Source organism: Lissotriton vulgaris, chromosome 3_2, assembly GCF_964263255.1.
Source record: "Lissotriton vulgaris chromosome 3_2, aLisVul1.2, whole genome shotgun sequence".
Taxonomy (NCBI): domain Eukaryota; kingdom Metazoa; phylum Chordata; class Amphibia; order Caudata; family Salamandridae; genus Lissotriton; species Lissotriton vulgaris.
In genome coordinates, this window is record NC_141690.1 from 162,658,307 (window position 1) to 162,678,605 (window position 20,299).

A 20,299-nucleotide genomic window follows, 5' to 3' on the forward strand; every position below is an offset into this window, starting at 1 on the left:
GGTGCCACAAATCTTTCTGGGTTTTAGCATATTCCATCTCCGATGGTCAGTTAATAATGAAAACATATTGACATATTTGTCACCCCATATTAACTCTTTTGTGGCCATAGGGATGTGCTCTGCCACCCTCTCCCGCCTTGAGGGTAATGAGCCCTCCCCCGCCATTGGCAAAGCGAGCTTACCCGGTTCAGTTGTTGTTCCCGCCGTTTTCTCGAGACCAACTGCAGGTCCTACCGGTGTCACCTGTGGGGAAACAAGAGGAAGATTCGCCTTTGCGGCATCTCGGGACTGCCGCAATTGCTGGATTAGTAGCTTGGCCTCTTCGGCCGTGTCTCCGGGTGCCTTGGCACCCCCTGCCTTTTTATTGAGCCATGCGGCCAACTGGGTGGCCGATTCAGGAGGCATATCTTCATCGTTAGCGGGGGTAATCACTACCGGGATCGGTTGACCCGCGTCTGGGATTGGTACCGGGTTGTCTGCCGGTGTGACAGGGGTGGCCGGGGGTACCTCTGGGACCGGAACCTCCCCTGAAACCGCCCTCTTCTTGACCCGCTTCCCTCTACCCTCGGGGACGATTCCCGGCAAGGCCGGACCTATTACCTTCTTAGGGTTACCAGGATTGCTCAGTGCAGCCAGTTGTTTTTTGACGTCCGCCAAACCTCGACCGATCGGTGGGACTTGTCCGAGTTTCCGCTCCATGCAAGTCATTCGGTTCACCAACAGGCGTAGCACCTTATCCGTCTCGGAACCCTTTCCTGCTTTCTTGCCAGCCATGGTTTCGATTATCGGCTCCTAGACGATCCACGAGGTCCTGGACTCTTCGCCTTTCGAGTAACTGAAAGAGAAACACAAGAATTATAAGTTCTCAAAATTGCTGCTTGTTCCGTCGAGGGCTCACGAGCAACGAGTGGGTGCAGCCTTCAGAGCACAGGAACAAGAGGACGCTTCTTCGGATTCCCGCTCTATTTATTCTTCTGCGGGAGGGCGTGTACCCTCCTCCAGTACGCCTACTGGGCGTGGACATCGGTGTAGGTGTCTAGGACAACCCCTCCTGGGCGGGAAAAGGCGCGCCCCGGCTACGCCGCTTCGGGCATACCAGCCGAGACACGCCCCCCGCCCAAAATGGTTTCCCGGGAGGATGGGGGCACCCAACCATACGTTCGGGGGGACCGAGTGGTCGCCCCTTTCCATATATAGTGTTCCTTTGCGTGAACACTGAAATGCCTCACACGTGGTGATTTTTTCCCTCTCACATTCACTTTATATCACGTTATTTGAGAGGTCCTGACGAAAGCCCCGTATATTTTTTTATTGGGCTGAAACATGTTGACCATCATTGGATAAATATACGACTACACATAGTATCCTTTATCCACTCTCCAGTTTTTAAATATACCCAGGTTCACCAAGAATAAACTCAACAGGTAGTATCTGGAGGTATTTTTAATATTCGCTGCCACTTAATCACATTCACTAACTCCTCAAACCTGCTCCACTGTAAACAGGTGTTGTAGCACAGCTGGGTAGCATTCTGCTACTCAGCTGGGACCCGATGATGAAGCATGACACCAACCAGGTTGGTGTGTAAGGGTTTTATTAAAAAACCATTGAGGTGCCTGACATTTCCGTGTTAGACAGTCTTCTAAACGTGGCTGTTTTAGTTGGTTTATTATTGATTCTTAGGACAAGGACAGCTGTCCACCCGTCCTAGCTCTCTCTTTTGGTATTGAATTATTATTGCTTTATCGTCATTTTATTTTCCTGCGACTGACTTTGACCAGCTTGGTGATGCAAGGCTCCTCCGCCATTCCGATCGAGCGTGCTTAAGGCCTCGAGTGTTTCCGTTGCATCTGCTGTAAAATGCTGCTACATGGTTAAAAATGTTGTGCCCCGTTAAGGAGCCTTCCCGTTTTTCCTAACTCTTGATTGATTTATTCTGTGCAACTGTGATACTAGTTTTCTAATCCATGTACTGTCTCACAGGACAAACTGAATGAAAAGGCAAACGGATCTGTTTGGGGATTAGCTGTACATGACAATTCTGTTATGCAAATTGGAAAGGTCCTGTACTGTACCTTTTTTTTCTCTAGTGTTTTTGTGAATTAGAGAAAAGGGACAAAAATGACAGGTCTTAACCCTTTCCGTGCGCGCGTTGACCAATCGCCGTCGCGAGCTACCTGGCTAGTGCTGCGCACGCCTGTTGGTCGACGCGGCCCGCCCACCCAATAGAACTCCCGCACCTCTGCAGAATTTGCGCCGCGGTTAAGGAGTTAAGGTCTAGGGGACTCTGCAATTAGAAAGGCTTTGGACTGGACACATCAGGACCTCCTCCACTTTCCGAATAGCTCCCCCGCCTAGGCTACCCCCATACACCCCACCCCGCTCTGTCCCAGAATACCCTCCAGGTGACTTTGCGATCTACAAATAATTATAACATAAGAACGTAGAAATTATTTATTTCTGTGCTGTAGTTTGAAATGTACTTTGAGTTGCCTTTCAGGCTCTTTCCAAAATATTGCATACAATTGTACGATCTTGTACTGTGGGCCGTAATTATGTACTTGTGTGCACTTGTTCTGTGCAGAACAGAAAAATATTAGTTCCAAAAGTTTGCATAATAGAGCGAGTTTGAATAGTACACTCCTACTGTGAATAACAAAAGGTTCGTCATGTATGTTAATTTAAGCATCTGCATTCTTACAGCTAAGACGCTTGTGAGTAGCCCTTTAATGGCTAACGCAGCATGTTTCTATTTCCACAAACCTGTATTTAAATTGTGTTACAGGTCTTCGTATTCTTGCTGTTGCTTTGTACTGCCTTGCTGCTTCTTTAATTTCCACGGAAAGTACAACCGAAGGGAATGCAAGAAAACCCAGTACAGGGAATACCTGGATTTTATCACTGAGGTGGGAATTACTTGTGGATTTGATGTAGAAGAAGACTGTCTCAGGATTCCTTCAACAAAACGGGTATGTATGGCTTTAAGTATTTCTGGTACGTTATTTCAATGACCACACACGTCTTTCTTTTATGTTCTTTATATGGACTGATATTTCTGAATCACTTTGAGCGCTTTTGTTTCAAGCTTCCGGTTCATGGCAGCTTATTTTGGTGACATGTTGTAAGGACGCAGGTCCACAACAAACTGTGCGGATGTAAAATCCGTGCCCTTTTCCTTTTGCTCAAGATCTGGCACTTATGTGGGGTAGGGCGATAAGACTAGTGGTACTATACGGTTGTGACTAGCGCAACCACGCTAGTCACAACCGTATAGTACCACTAGTCTTATCGCCCCTACCCTTTTCTCTCTGGATCACAGGTACAGTTTTTTATAACTACTCAACTGACCACTACGTGGTCCTCTGGAGTATTTTTTCGTGCTAGAACTCTTTGGGAGGACAAACTCCGGTACTCCCTCTCTTACCCTCCGGGCTACTGGGTCACTCCAGTGCCTAATTGTGTTTTTGTACTCATGTGGGGCGCCCTCTGTGTGCCCTCACTTCGGGGATGGGGGGAGCTCCATTGGTTTGCTGAAGTTTAGTCGAAGCCCTTTGCTCACCGCGTGGTCATCCGGACAGAGGTCCTGGCTAGTGGCAACGGTGTATGTTTTATATTTCTGCATCTGGAGAAGATGCCTACTAGCCCTCCTCGCCTTCTACATGAAGACCAGTGGCATAGGGTAGATGTGATCCCTTTATGGTTACTTTTTAATGTGTGGGGATGTTTTCTAACATTATGTGAATAGGTGTTGCAATAATGATCAGACATCAGAGAAACATATGCTCACGGGCGATAGTTTTGGTTTGTACTTTAAACAGTGTCCCTGCCCACTGAGCAGACCCCTCCCTCCCTGTGCCACCTTTGTGTTTTCCCCCCCATTTTGGACCAATCATTTGAGTGCAGACGTTCTTTCCCCAGTTGGCCTACTCGTTATTTGGATAGATAAGCACCTGAGTACCTTAGTTTGGGCCTTTGTTTCCTGTGTGCCCACACACTGTTGTCACTGTAGATTAAAATGCGTTCTGTTGGGCTCAGTCATCAAATTTGGACCACTTTTAGTGTGAAATCACCCAAGTATAACCGCCTATGACCACAGGTCATGAACTATCTTCATTTAAAGGGACTGCAAGCACCTAACCTTAATCAGGGAATTTGGGGCTAGATGTAGGTCATTGTAAATTACCGATTCGAAAATACCGAATTTTACCGATTCGGTATTTTCGAATCGGTAATTGCAATGTAGATAATAATTCGGTAACAAATACTGATTCGATAAGATTTGGTATTTACCGATTCGGTATTTGCCATTCATTCCATTCATTCCTATTCCTCCAGGCTGGAGGCCCATAGGAATGAATGTCAATTACCGAATCGGTAAATACAGATTCGGTAAAATTGGGAAAAAGTCAAGGGTGGCAGGGTGTCACTTTGACACCCTGCTGCACCCCTGATTAGTGCTTGTGTGCACATGTGGCACACATACATGCCCCAAGGGCATGCATGTCTGTCACATGGCACAGGTGTAAATGCACATATTTGCATTTACACAGGAATTCCTTATTTACCACCAACCAATAGTTGGTGGTAAATAACGAATCCTTAAAGTACAAAAGCACTCTTTAAAGTGCTTTCTACATCTCATTTACCGATTCGGTAAATACTGAATCGGTAAATGATGATTCGGTAAATACCGAATCGGTAAATACCGATTCGTTATTTACCGAATCGGTAAATATGACACCTACATAGGAAAAGGCTATTACCGGTCGTAACGGCCGATTTCGGCCGTTACCGACCAGTAAAAGCCTACCTACATCTGTTTTATTGCACTCTTGAGACACTTTATTAAATCTTTCAGAGTTACTGTTGCACTACGTTTCTGTTTCCCACTGATTTTTAGGTCTCGCCTAGCGACGCAGTGCATGCGCTCCTCGCCTTGGCGAGACCTATTGTCGTCGGTTTGGTGGGCGAAGGGGAACTGGAGATGTGCACGCTTTCAAGACAGGACATGTGCATGCGTACGTCTGACTAACAGCTTAGCTGAAAACAAGCAGATGTGCGCGTATGGCTTAAACAAGATGTGCACACGTAGGGCTCTGCTCGGTTGCTTCTTCTCTGCACGCGCTCTGCTCCCTCTCTCCGCACGCAGGGCAGAGCATATGCACGTGCTCTTCTAAAACATATGCACGCGCTCTGCCTACCTCTACTTCCTCACAAAGATCTCCTCAGCACTTTCGAAAACACAATCTGTTTATACCCCCCAGAATTACCAGGGCATCATCCAGCATTTAGAAAAAAGGGGGCTCTCGCAATGCAGTCTTATTTGATTACAAACACCACCCTTCTTTCAGAGCACTTGGTCAGCAGAACCTGCTCTAGAGCCTATGAACCAGGTCAGCAGAGCTGCTCTAGAGCCAGAGAACCAGGCCAGCAGAGCTGCTGTAGAGCCAGAGAAACTAGGTGAGCAGAGCTGCTTTAGAGGGAGAGAAACCAGGTTAGCAGAGCTGCTTTAGAGGGAGAGAACCATGCCAGCAAAGAAGCTTTGAAGCCAGAGAACCAGGTCAGCAGAGCTGCTTAAGAGCCAGAGAATCGGGTCAGCAGAGCTGCTCTAGAGGCAGAAAACCAGGTTAGCAGAGCTGCTCTAGAGGCAGAGAACCAGGTCAGCAAAGCTGCTTTAGAGCCAGAGAAACAGGACATTGGGGCTAGTTTACAAGCCTTTTCGCGCCGCCGCTGCGTCACTTTTTCCCACACAAAAATTGAAGCACTGGTGGTGCAAGGGACTTTTAAATAAGCCCCATTGTGCCCATTTGAACGCAATAAAACAGTTAGGTAACCTTCACACCACAGAAAAGGTGAAATAAAGCACCTGTTTCTGAAGTTATTGCTCTTTGCACAGTTGCTGGTAACTCAAGTCTCCTGCCTGAGGTCTACTACATTTATCGTAATTTAAAACTTCAGGTATCAAAATGCAAAGTTATGTGAGCTATTAGCCTTACACTGACTGAACAACTGCCTCCTACCATAGGACTGTTTTGAGTGTCTACAAATCTACGATTGTATTTTGGGAAGTAGATGATACACCTCATGCCTGCAACATAAAATAAGCATTTGCAATGCAGTAGGGCTGGCATTACTAAAAGTTTGAGCTATTGGCGTTGCAAATGATGATGTTTGTTAGTTTTTGTATTTTTTTGATAAACAATATTCCAGCAGTAGCATAAATAATGAAGTAAAATCCACGTAGACCACCAGTGCCACCACCACTAACACCACCAGTACCACCACCACCAACACCACCAGTACCACCACCACCAGTACCAATACCACCACCACTACAACCACCACAAGTATCTGAAAGAGACACGTTAGTGATAGATTCCTTACCTTAGAATATGCCCAGGTGTCAGACTGGATCCGGAAATTTTTGCGTAGCAGTACCCTTGCGCGTCCGTAGGCGTCGTCTGCGGCTCCGCGTCCGTCGTAGGCACCGTGATGACGTCGTCTGAGTACTTAGACGCCGCCTCCGCATGCTGGCGTCAAATCTTCTTTTTTCCGCGCCAGCAGCGCAGATCTGGAAAAAGCAGTACTTTAGTCACCTTTTTACTAGTCTTTTTGATCCCTTTTGATCATCTTTTCTTGAGTCTTGCGATTCCGGACGGTGCCTAGGGATGCCTGGTTTTAAGCAGTGTGGGGATTGCGACCGTCTGATGTCGGTCATGGACCCTCACCGTCGGTGTCTCCACGGTCTCGGCGTCGACCACGACGACAAGGCCTGCCTCGACTGCCGGGCCCTGACTTCGAAGGCTAGGCGGGAGCGGTCCCGCAAGCGGCTCAAACTCCGGCAGTCGGCCCCGCTCCGCGAGAGGTCCCGGTACCACGGGAGGTCGAGGGACAGGTCGCGGGGTCGGAGTCATTACAGCTCCGAGAGTCGGCATCACTCCTCCGGGTCGAAGTCGTCGTCAGGTAAGCGTAAGAAGTCGAAGAGACGTCATCGCTCTTCTAAATCCCCCCGACGCTCGCGCGACACGGCCGGGGGTTCGGGTGACACCGCCCACGCGGCTCCGTCGGAGTCGCGGGCGTCGTGGCCTGCTCCACACCCTCCGGTCCCTGGGCAGGACGCGACGCCGGAGGAGATCGAGCGCTTCCTCATGGCCATGAGGAACCTCTCTCCCCCGACGTGCTCCGCGGCGCCTTTGGGCCCAGCGGACCCGTCTAGGGGCCATAGCGGGTCGGGGGCTTCGGCCCGACGCCGTCGGGTGCTTCGGCCCCGACGCCGCCGGCGCCGCAGGGCCCCTCTGGATCCGCTTCGGGATCCGGGTCGTCGCCGGTTGACCTAACGACCTCACCGGCGCCGGTCCCTCAGGTGTTACCTCCGGCGCCGTCCTCAGGCGGCGCCGTCCCCGATGCCTCCCTCGCCCCGGTTCTGGCATCGGAACGGCGCAGCTGGGCGACGCTTTCGATGCCGCTTGGGGAGTTTAGCTTCTATGAACCGGCCTCATCGTTTGACAACCCTGACTATCGGGGGATGGGTGAAGAGGAGTATTGGGAGGGGTCTGAGGACCCTCTGACCCGAGAGTGTCAGTCTCAAGAGGATTGGACAGGTGAACTTGGGGATGCCAGTGGTCTGGACACATCACCAGACACTGGCTTTGTCTCACCTCCTACCGTGGCTACGGAGGAGGGGGCGACCTACAGTGTGGTGTTGATGAGGGCAGCCAAGGCCTTGGGCCTTGGGCCTTCAGCTCCCCGTCGCGGCCGTGAGGACTAACCTCCTCACTGAGGTCCTTAAACCGCGGTCAAGCTCGGCCGAGCCGCTGCTGCCCTTTAATGAGGCCTTGACCGACTTTCTTTTGGGCACTTGGTCCAGGCCCGCTACGGGTTCGCCCGTAGATAGGAACGTGGCCAGACGCCACGGCCCGGCCCCGGGCGACCCATGTTTCCTGTCAACCCACCCCACCCCGAGAGCCTGGTCATCCAGGCATCAAATTCCCAGACCGCATTCCTGTCGGCTCCACCAGACAGGGAATCCAAGAGGTATGAGCAATACGGCAAAAAGGTATTCTCCTCCCTTAGTCTGGGACTGCGGTCTTCCAACTCCGCATGCCTCTTGGGCCGCTACACCCACTCCCTGTGGGATACGGTCGCGGAATTGCTGCCAGAGTGTCCGTTGGCGGTATGGGCCAAACTCGGCCAAGCCCGTGTGGAAGGCCGGGATGCAGCAAAATATTCTATCCGGTGTGGGCTGGATACCACCGACTCACTAGGTAGAGCGATGGCAACGACGATGGCGATATGTCGCCACGCCTGGTTGAGGTCCGCCAACTTTTCGGCAGATGTCCAGAACACTCTGATGGACATGACGTTTGATGGCCGTCGCCTTTTTGGCGACAAGGCAGACCATGCGCTTGAGCGCTTTAAGGACTCCAGGGCTACGGGCAAGTCCTTGGGCCTCTCGGCCCCGCGTCAGCAAACGGGTGCCTTTCGCTCCTTTCGTGGCCAAGGAAGGGGCGCCCCCACACGTGCTGCCAGCCACGCACCGCAGACTAACATACAGCACGGTGGCGGCCGTGGAAATCGCCGTGGAGGCGGTCGGGGACAACGGCGAAGCCAGTCCACACCCTCCCCCGCAGCATCCGCCTCTAAACCCTCCTAGTCCGTGCTTTTCGGCCCATGTGACGCCAGTGGGGGGCAGGGTTCGCCATCACCACTCCCACTGGCGCACTGTCGCGTCGGACAGGTGGGTGCTGCAAATCGTCCGAAGGGGCTACTCCCTCCCCTTCGAGACGACCCCTCAAGCCATGCCACCGCAACACCACCGCGTATCGGGGGATCATTTGCGACTTCTGCAGGAGGAAGTTACGGCCCTCTTGGCCAAGGGGGCCATCGAGCGCGTTCCTGGGCCAGAAGTAGGATGTGGTTGCTACTCCCACTACTTTCTGGTACCCAAGAAGGGCAAAGGGGGCCTACGCCCTATCTTGGACCTACGGAACGTCAACGGCTTCCTCCGGAAGGAGAAGTTCAAAATGCTGACTCTGGCTCAGGTCTTAGCTGCCCTGGACCCAGGAGACTGGATGATAGCGTTGGACTTGCAGGACGCTTATTTCCACATTCCCGTCCTGCCGGCCCACCGACATTACCTGCGGTTCACGGTAGGCCACGAGCACTTTCAGTTTACCGTGCTCCCCTTCGGCCTTACCAGCGCCCCACGGGTGTTCACGAAAGTGATGACGGTGGTCGCAGCTCATCTGCGCAGGTAAGGGTTTCAGTCTTCCCCTACCTCGACGACTGGTTGTTGAAGGCGGGCTCGCCCCAGACAGTCGTCAGCCACCTCCAGACGACTGCAGACCTCTTGTACCAGCTGGGGTTCTCCTTCAATGTGCCGAAGTCACACCTGTGTCCCTCTCAGAAGCTCCTTTTCATCGGAGCGGTTCTCGACTCGGCGCAGTTTCGGGTTTACCCACCCGAACAGCGGGTTCGGGATATACAGGTACTGATTCCAATCTTTCAGTCTTTATACCGAGTCTCAGTCAGGTTGACGCTGCGGCTTCTGGGGCTGATGGCTTCCTGCATCCTTCTGGTGCATCACGCCCTTGGCGGATGCGGGCTCTGCAGTGGGACCTGAAGTTTCAGTGGGCCCAGCATCAGGGCAACCTGTCCGACCATGTCCTGATCTCGGAGGGCACTGCGAGACAGCTGCAGTGGTGGCTCACGGACCGCGATTGGGTCAGCGGCAGATCCCTCTCCTTTCCCCAACCGGAGCACGTAGTTGTGACGGACGCATCCCTCCTGGGCTGGGGAGGCCACATGGGAGAGGCGGAGATCAGAGGCCTCTGGTCTCCGGCGGAGTCCCGGCTCAATATCAACCTTTTGGAGCTGCGGGCGATTCGTCTAGCACTGAAGGCATTCCTCCCCTCTGTCCGGGGGAGTGTAGTGCTGGTGTTCACGGACAACACCACCGCCATGTGGTACTGCAACAAGCAGGGCGGGGTGGGGTCGTGGACCCTCTGCCAGGAGGCTCTGCGCCTTTGGCAGTGGCTGGAACATCAGGGTGTGACCCTGGTGGTTCAACACCTGGCAGGTTCTCTGAACGCCAGGGCGGACGAACTCAGCCGCTGGTGCATGATCGATCACGAATGGCGTCTGAACTCGGACGTGGCGCAAGGCCTCTTTCAGCAGTGGGGAGAGCCTTGGTTAGATCTATTCGCCACAGAAGAGAACGCGCAATGTCATCAGTTCTGCGCGTTGGAATTTCCAAGGCGGCACTCGCTCGGAGACGCTTTTCGTCGCGAGTGGAGTTGCGGTCTGTTGTACGCCTTTCCGCCTATACCACTTCTGCCCAGAGTGCTGAAGAAGATCAAGTGCGACCGGGCACAAGTCATCCTTGTGGCTCCGGACTGGGCACGAAGGTACTGGTATCCCGAGCTATTCAGTATGTCAGTCGATCCCCCCGTTCGTCTGCCTCTTCAGGAGGACCTTCTGTCGCATCTGCAGGGGACCTTTCTCCACCGAACCTGTCCAGTCTCCACCTCCATGCTTGGAGATTGAGCGGCGACAGTTGAGGCCATTTGACTTGCCTCCTGAAGTCTGTAACATCATTCTGGCAGCCAGGCGTCCCTCCACAAAGTCGGTATACGCCTGCAGGTGGAACAGATTTGTGGCATGGTGCACAGCAAAGGCTGTGGATCCTCTCTCTGCCCCTCTTTCTGAGGTTCTTCTCTTCCTTCTTTCTCTTGCCCAGCAGGGCTCTGCTCTGGGCACTATCAAGGGCTACCTTTCTGCCCTTTCAGCCTTCCTAAGGCTGCCTGATCAACCATCTTTGTTCAAGTCCCCTATTGTAAATCGATTTCTGAAGGGCATCACACACACGTTTCCACCTGTTCCCTTTGTGATGCCTCAGTGGGACTTGAACCTGGTTCTTACTTTTCTGATGTGCGCTCCCTTTGAGCCACTTCACAACTGTCCTATCCGCCTTCTTACCTTGAAGACTGCCTTCCTGGTTGCCATCCCCTCTGCCAGGAGAGTGAGTGAGCTCCAGGCTCTATCCTCTAAACCCCCTTTCCTTTCGGTCCATCCGGACAAGGTTGTGTTGCGGACAAGGCCCTCTTTCCTGCCCAAGGTAGTCACAGCCTTCCACATCGGGCAGTCCATCACCTTGCCCACCTTCTTTCCGCCTCCGCATCCCTCGAAAGAGGAAGAGAGGCTCCACCGTCTGGACCCAAAACTTGAGCTCTCTTACTATCTGGATCGCACACGCCAGTTCCGGGTGGATGACCAACTCTTTGTTGGTTACGTGGGCGCGAAGAAGGGAAAGGCGGTGCACGAGCGGACCAGCTCACGGTGGATCATCTTGTGTATCCAGGCGTGTTACTCCTTGGCTAAGAAGGAGCCCCCTGTTGGGCTAAGGGCTCATTCCACTCGGGCCATGGCGACTACAACTGCCCTGGGCCGAGGAGTGCCCTTGCAGGACATTTGCCAGGCAGCTACGTGGGCCTCGCTGCACACGTTTGCAAGACACTATTGCCTGGACAGCCAAGTCCGCAGGGATGGCTTCTTTGGCCGTTCTGTCCTCCAGGACTTTCTGGTGTGATTATTGGTTTGCAGACCCACCACCGGGGTTGGTATTGCTGGGGTATCTATTGTAAGGTAAGGAATCTATCACTAACGTGTCTCTTTCAGATGCACAAGTTACTACTTGTGTAACGATATATCTGTAAGAGACATTATTAGTGATAGATTCCTAACCGACCCACCCATCCTCCCTGTTCTGCGAATTGATATCTAGGGTTAAGGTCATCCCCTTTCAGGGCCTTAGTTTCAATGGCACCAGTGTTGGTTTTTAGCATAGCTCTGTGTTTATGGCGCGGAAAAGCTGTGTCTAAGAACTGACGTCAGCACGCGGAGGCGGCGTCTAAGTACTCCGACGACATCATAACGGCGCCCACGACGCCTATGACGGACGCGGAGCCGCAGACGACGCCTACCGACGTGCAAGTGTACTGCTACGCAAAAATTTCCAGATCCAGTCTGACGCCTGGGGATATTCTAAGGTAAGGAATCTATCACTAACTAATGTCTCTTACAGATATATCGTTACACAAGTAGTAACTTGTGCACCATGTCAAGTCAAGTCAAGTCATAGAATTTATATAGCGCACTACATACCCAGAGGGTTTCAAGGCGCTTAGGAAGGGGAGGAGGATTACTTGTCTAACCACCACTACAATTATTACTATTACTACTCTGTGGTGATAGTAATAATAATAGTGGTAGTTATGGTACTGGTGGAAAACTACTATTATACAGTACAATACATGTTAAGTTTTCAAAAGGGATTGCCATTTACAATACCAGTAGCTCTAAAACTCACAGTTGGGAGACTTATTGCATTGTAAATGTTTGCTGTTTTACTCTTCAGTAGAGTTTGTGAACACTCTTTTGGGCAGAAGAGTGCCTTCCTTAAGTGCAGTTTGCAATTGGCTAGCGACTTCAAACGTTACATGTTTATGAAAATTGTATCCTCCATGTAACCATTTTTACAGTAACTGCATCTGTGTTGGTTTGCTTCATATTTTTAGAGTGTTCCAGTGTTCATAATTTTAGAAAATTGGTTTATTGGTTGGGGAGGTAAAACCCTACTCAAGCAGCAACCACAGTTCTTGTCAGTGTGATACACAGGCGAACCTCAAATTATCCTGTGCTTAACCCTCTGGTATCTTGAGGCAAAAGCAGTTAGGCCTAACTTAGAGGCTTTGTGTAAAGTATTTATGTAGCACACAAACAATAATACAGTGACAACACAACACCAGAGAAATCCCACACCAATTTAGAAAAGTAGAGTAAAATGACAAAAATCAAAACAGTAGGCACGCAGAAATCCAGTTTTAAAGATTTAGTGGAAGATAGTGCTGAAAAGCACAAAAAGTCGAACTGTCAGCTACACCTAGTCATGTAACCCAGGGTACAGGCACCTAAAGGTTAGGACAAAAAAATTGCAACTTTCTAAAATGGCAGTACTGATATACATTCTTCATTTCATTCATACACCATGATCACACACCTCGATTGTCATGACCATATCAATATTTATTCAAAATAATTTTATATAGTAATATTTTTGTCAATTTAAAACAAACATTTTATCAAAATGTATATTCAAACGTTTTCAATAATGTACACAGGGACATTAATAATACAATGTTTACAACAATGAACAAGCTACATAAACCATAAACAAAATAAATAACATATTACAATTTTTTTTCTGTAAAAGTGAAACCTTGTTTAAAAACAAAAAATACCCTTGAGACTAATGTTACAGTACAATAATCCCTTCTTTCTTTAAGGGCGCAACCAAGCAGTGACTGAGCTCATGGGAGACTGTCCGAAATAAAAACAATTAGTATTGAGCACAGTGGTACTTCATATGTACAGCACTTGTTTGGTGATGCAAACAACCGTTAACGTGTTTCGATTTATTTATTTACTTCACTTCTAAAGCGCACTATCACCTAAAAAAGGCATCCTGGTGCTGTCAAGGGTGGCAGGGTGTCACTTTGACACCCTGCTGCACCCCTGATTAGTGCTTGTGTGCACATGTGGCACACATACATGCCCCAAGGGCATGCATGTCTGTCACATGGCACAGGTGTAAATGCACATATTTGCATTTACACAGGAATTCCTTATTTACCACCAACCAATAGTTGGTGGTAAATAACGAATCCTTAAAGTACAAAAGCACTCTTTAAAGTGCTTTCTACATCTCATTTACCGATTCGGTAAATACTGAATCGGTAAATGATGATTCGGTAAATACCGAATCGGTAAATACCGATTCGTTATTTACCGAATCGGTAAATATGACACCTACATAGGAAAAGGCTATTACCGGTCGTAACGGCCGATTTCGGCCGTTACCGACCAGTAAAAGCCTACCTACATCTGTTTTATTGCACTCTTGAGACACTTTATCAAATCTTTCAGAGTTACTGTTGCACTGCGTTTCTGTTTCCCACTGCTTTTTAGGTCTCGCCTAGCGACGCAGTGCATGCGCTCCTCGCCTTGGCGAGACCTATTGTCTTCGGTTTGGTGGGCGAAGGGGAACTGGAGATGTGCACGCTTTCAAGACAGGACATGTGCATGCGTACGTCTGACTAACAGCTTAGCTGAAAACAAGCAGATGTGCGCGTATGGCTTAAACAAGATGTGCACACGTAGGGCTCTGCTCGGTTGCTTCTTCTCTGCACGCGCTCTGCTCCCTCTCTCCGCACGCAGGGCAGAGCATATGCACGTGCTCTTCTAAAACATATGCACGCGCTCTGCCTACCTCTACTTCCTCACAAAGATCTCCTCAGCACTTTCGAAAACACAATCTGTTTATACCCCCCAGAATTACCAGGGCATCATCCAGCATTTAGAAAAAAGGGGGCTCTCGCAATGCAGTCTTATTTGATTACAAACACCACCCTTCTTTCAGAGCACTTGGTCAGCAGAGCTGCTCTAGAGCCTATGAACCAGGTCAGCAGAGCTGCTCTAGAGCCAGAGAACCAGGCCAGCAGAGCTGCTGTAGAGCCAGAGAAACTAGGTTAGCAGAGCTGCTTTAGAGGGAGAGAAACCAGGTTAGCAGAGCTGCTTTAGAGGGAGAGAACCATGCCAGCAAAGAAGCTTTGAAGCCAGAGAACCAGGTCAGCAGAGCTGCTTAAGAGCCAGAGAATCGGGTCAGCAGAGCTGCTCTAGAGGCAGAAAACCAGGTTAGCAGAGCTGCTCTAGAGGCAGAGAACCAGGTCAGCAAAGCTGCTTTAGAGCCAGAGAAACAGGACATTGGGGCTAGTTTACAAGCCTTTTCGCGCCGCCGCTACGTCACTTTTTCCCACACAAAAAGTGAAGCACTGGTGGTGAAAGGGACTTTTAAATAAGCCCCATTGTGCCCATTTGAACGCAATAAAACAGTTAGGTAACCTTCACACCACAGAAAAGGTGAAATAAAGCACCTGTTTCTGAAGTTATTGCTCTTTGCACAGTTACTGGTAACTCAAGTCTCCTGCCTGAGGTCTACTACATTTATCGTAATTTAAAACTTCAGGTATCAAAATGCAAAGTTATGTGAGCTATTAGCCTTACACTGACTGAACAACTGCCTCCTACCATAGGACTGTTTTGAGTGTCTACAAATCTAAGATTGTATTTTGGGAAGTAGATGATACACCTCATGCCTGCAACATAAAATAAGCATTTGCAATGCAGTAGGGCTGGCATTACTAAAAGTTTGAGCTATTGGCGTTGCAAATGATGATGTTTGTTAGTTTTTGTATTTTTTTGATAAACAATATTCCAGAAGTAGCATAAATAATGAAGTAAAATCCACGTAGACCACCAGTGCCACCACCACTAACACCACCAGTACCACCACCACCAACACCACCAGTACCACCACCACCAGTACCAATACCACCACCGCTACAACCACCACAAGTATCTGAAAGAGACACGTTAGTGATAGATTCCTTACCTTAGAATATGCCCAGGTGTCAGACTGGATCCGGAAATTTTTGCGTAGCAGTACCCTTGCGCGTCCATAGGCGTCGTCTGCGGCTCCGCGTCCGTCGTAGGCACCGTGATGACGTCGTCTGAGTACTTAGACGCCGCCTCCGCATGCTTGCGTCAAATCTTCTTTTTTCCGCGCCAGCAGCGCAGATCTGGAAAAAGCAGTACTTTAGTCACCTTTTTACTAGTCTTTTTGATCCCTTTTGATCATCTTTTCTTGAGTCTTGTGATTCCGGACGGTGCCTAGGGATGCCTGGTTTTAAGCAGTGTGGGGATTGCGACCGTCTGATGTCGGTCACGGACCCTCACCGTCGGTGTCTCCACGGTCTCGGCGTCGACCACGACGACAAGGCCTGCCTCGACTGCCGGGCCCTGACTTTGAAGGCTAGGCGGGAGCGGTCCCGCAAGCGGCTCAAACTCCGGCAGTCGGCCCGCTCTGCGAGAGGTCCCGGTACCACGGGAGGTCGAGGGACAGGTCGCGGGGTCGGAGTCATCACAGCTCCGAGAGTCGGCATCACTCCTCCGGGTCGAAGTCGTCGTCAGGTAAGCGTAAGAAGTCGAAGAGACGTCATCGCTCTTCTAAATCCCCCCGAGGCCCCTCTGGATCCGCTTCGGGATCCGGGTCATCGCCGGTTGACCTAACGACCTCACCGGTGCCGGTCCCTCAGGTGTTACCTCCGGCGCCGTCCTCAGGCGGCGCCGTCCCCGATGCCTCCCTCGCTCCGGTTCTGGCATCGGAACGGCGCAGCTGGGCGACGCTTTTGATGCCGCTTGGGGAGTTTAGCTTCTATGAACCGGCCTCATCGTTTGACAACCCTGACTATCGGGGGATGGGTGAAGAGGAGTATTGGGAGGGGTCTGAGGACCCTCTGACCCGAGAGTGTCAGTCTCAAGAGGATTGGACAGGTGAACTTGGGGATGCCAGTGGTCTGGACACATCACCAGACACTGGCTTTGTCTCACCTCCTACCGTGGCTACGGAGGAGGGGGCGACCTACAGTGTGGTGTTGATGAGGGCAGCCAAGGCCTTGGGCCTTGGGCCTTCAGCTCCCCGTCGCGGCCGTGAGGACTAACCTCCTCACTTAGGTCCTTAAACCGCAGTCAAGCTCGGCCGAGCCGCTGCTGCCCTTTAATGAGGCCTTGACCGACGTTCTTTTGGGCACTTGGTCCAGGCCCGCTACGGGTTCGCCCGTAGATAGGAACGTGGCCAGACGCCACCGCCCAGCCCCGGGCGACCCATGTTTCCTGTCAACCCACCCCACCCCGAGAGCCTGGTCATCCAGGCATCAAATTCCCAGACCGCATTCCTGTCGGCTCCACCAGACAGGGAATCCAAGAGGTATGAGCAATACGGCAAAAAGGTATTCTCCTCCCTTAGTCTGGGACTGCGGTCTTCCAACACCGCATGCCTCTTGGGCCGCTACACCCACTCCCTGTGGGATACGGTCGCGGAATTGCTGCCAGAGTGTCCGTTGGAGGTATGGGCCAAACTTGGCCAAGCCCGTGTGGAAGGCCGGGATGCAGCAAAATATTCTATCCGGTGTGGGCTGGATACCACCGACTCACTAGGTAGAGCGATGGCAACGACGAAGGCGATATGTCGCCACGCCTGGTTGAGGTCCGCCAACTTTTCGGCAGATGTCCAGAACACTCTGATGGACATGACGTTTGATGGCCGTCGCCTTTTTGGCGACAAGGCAGACCATGCGCTTGAGCGCTTTAAGGACTCCAGGGCTACGGGCAAGTCCTTGGGCCTCTCGGCCCCGCGTCAGTAAACGGGTGCCTTTCGCTCCTTTCGTGGCCAAGGAAGGGGCGCCCCCACACGTGCTGCCAGCCACGAACCGCAGACTAACATACAGCACGGTGGCGGCCGTGGAAATCGCCGTGGAGGCGGTCGGGGACAACGGCGAAGCCAGTCCACACCCTCCCCCGCAGCATCCGCCTCTAAACCCTCCTAGTCCGTGCTTTTCGGCCCATGTGACAGTGGGGGGCAGGGTTCGCCATCACCTCTCCCACTGGCGCACTGTCACGTCGGACAGGTGGGTGCTGCAAATCGTCCGAAGGGGCTACTCCCTCCCCTTCGAGACGACCCCTCAAGCCATGCCACCGCAACACCACCGCGTATCGGGGGATCATTTGCGACTTCTGCAGGAGGAAGTTACGGCCCTCTTGGCCAAGGGGGCCATCGAGCGCGTTCCTGGGCCAGAAGTAGGATGTGGTTGCTACTCCCACTACTTTCTGGTACCCAAGAAGGGCAAAGGGGGCCTACGCCCTATCTTGGACCTACGGAACGTCAACGGCTTCCTCCTGAAGGAGAAGTTCAAAATGCTGACTCTGGCTCAGGTCTTAGCTGCCCTGGACCCAGGAGACTGGATGATAGCGTTGGACTTGCAGGACGCTTATTTCCACATTCCCGTCCTGCCGGCCCACCGACGTTACCTGCGGTTCACGGTAGGCCACGAGCACTTTCAGTTTACCGTGCTCCCCTTCGGCCTTACCAGCACCCCACGGGTGTTCACGAAAGTGATGACGGTGGTCGCAGCTCATCTGCGCAGGTAAGGGTTTCAGTCTTCCCCTACCTCGACGACTGGTTGTTGAAGGCGGGCTCGCCCCAGACAGTCGTCAGCCACCTCCAGACGACTGCAGACCTCTTGTACCAGCTGGGGTTCTCCTTCAATGTGCCGAAGTCACACCTGTGTCCCTCTCAGAAGCTCCTTTTCATCGGAGCGGTTCTCGACTCGGCGCAGTTTCGGGTTTACCCACCCGAACAGCGGGTTCGGGATATACAGGCACTGATTCCAATCTTTCAGTCTTTATACCGAGTCTCAGTCAGGTTGACGCTGCGGCTTCTGGGGCTGATGGCTTCCTGCATCCTTCTGGTGCATCACGCCCTTGGCGGATGCAGGCTCTGCAGTGGGACCTGAAGTTTCAGTGGGCCCAGCATCAGGGCAACCTGTCCGACCATGTCCTGATCTCGGAGGGCACTGCGAGACAGCTGCAGTGGTGGCTCACGGACCGCGATTGGGTCAGCGGCAGATCCCTCTCCTTTCCCCAACCGGAGCACGTAGTTGTGACGGATGCGTCCCTCCTGGGCTGGGGAGGCCACATGGGAGAGGCGGAGATCAGAGGCCTCTGGTCTCCGGCGGAGTCCCGGCTCCATATCAACCTTTTGGAGCTGCGGGCGATTCGTCTAGCACTGAAGGCATTCCTCCCCTCTGTCCGGGGGAGTGTAGTGCAGGTGTTCACGGACAACACCACCGCCATGTGGTACTGCAACAAGCAGGGCGGGGTGGGGTCGTGGACCCTCTGCCAGGAGGCTCTGCGCCTTTGGCAGTGGCTGGAACATCAGGGTGTGACCCTGGTGGTTCAACACCTGGCAGGTTCTCTGAACGCCAGGGCGGACGAACTCAGCCGCTGGTGCATGATCGATCACGAATGGCGTCTGAACTCGGACGTGGCGCAAGGCCTCTTTCAGCAGTGGGGAGAGCCTTGGTTAGATCTATTCGCCACAGAAGAGAACGCGCAATGTCATCAGTTCTGCGCGTTGGAATTTCCAAGGCGGCACTCGCTCGGAGACGCTTTTCGTCGCGAGTGGAGTTGCGGTCTGTTGTACGCCTTTCCGCCTATACCACTTCTGCCCAGAGTGCTGAAGAAGATCAAGTGCGACCGGGCACAAGTCATCCTTGTGGCTCCGGACTGGGCACGAAGGTACTGGTATCCCGAGCTATTCAGTATGTCAGTCGATCCCCCCGTTCGTCTGCCTCTTCAGGAGGACCTTCTGTCGCATCTGCAGGGGACCTTTCTCCACCGAACCTGTCCAGTCTCCACCTCCATGCTTGGAGATTGAGCGGCGACAGTTGAGACCATTTGACTTGCCTCCTGAAGTCTGTAACATCATTCTGGCAGCCAGGCGTCCCTCCACAAAGTCGGTATACGCCTGCAGGTGGAACAGATTTGTGGCATGGTGCACAGCAAAGGCTGTGGATCCTCTCTCTGCCCCTCTTTCTGAGGTTCTTCTCTTCCTTCTTTCTCTTGCCCAGCAGGGCTCTGCTCTGGGCACTATCAAGGGCTACCTTTCTGCCCTTTCAGCCTTCCTAAGGCTGCCTGATCAACCATCTTTGTTCAAGTCCCCTATTGTAAATCGATTTCTGAAGGGCATCACACACACGTTTCCACCTGTTCCCTTCGTGATGCCTCAGTGGGACTTGAACCTGGTTCTTACTTTTCTGATGTGCGCTCCCTTTGAGCCACTTCACAACTGTCCTATCCGCCTTCTTACCTTGAAGACTGCCTTCCTGGTTGCCATCACCTCTGCCAGGAGAGTGAGTGAGCTCCAGGCTCTATCCTCTAAACCCCCTTTCCTTTCGGTCCATCCGGACAAGGTTGTGTTGCGGACAAGGCCCTCTTTCCTGCCCAAGGTAGTCACAGCCTTCCACATCGGGCAGTCCATCACCTTGCCCACCTTCTTTCCGCCTCCGCATCCCTCGAAAGAGGAAGAGAGGCTCCACCGTCTGGACCCAAAACTTGAGCTCTCTTACTATCTGGATCGCACACGCCAGTTCCGGGTGGATGACCAACTCTTTGTTGGTTACGTGGGCGCGAAGAAGGGAAAGGCGGTGCACGAGCGGACCAGCTCACGGTGGATCATCTTGTGTATCCAGGCGTGTTACTCCTTGGCTAAGAAGGAGCCCCCTGTTGGGCTAAGGGCTCATTCCACTCGGGCCATGGCGACTACAACTGCCCTGGGCCGAGGCGT

At 52.0% G+C, this 20,299-nt stretch overlaps 1 protein-coding gene across 2 annotated transcripts in view; it reads left to right on the top strand.

Moving 5' to 3' along the window:
- Window positions 1-20,299, top strand: part of TRMT44 (tRNA methyltransferase 44 homolog) — a 224,774-nt gene that overhangs the window by 141,373 nt on the left and 63,102 nt on the right. For both annotated transcript variants that reach the window (XM_086964141.1, XM_086964142.1), the window contains one exon: window positions 2,786-2,969. In XM_086964141.1, the coding sequence (XP_086820267.1) occupies window positions 2,786-2,969 (184 nt within the window). The remainder of the gene's footprint in view (window positions 1-2,785; window positions 2,970-20,299) is intronic.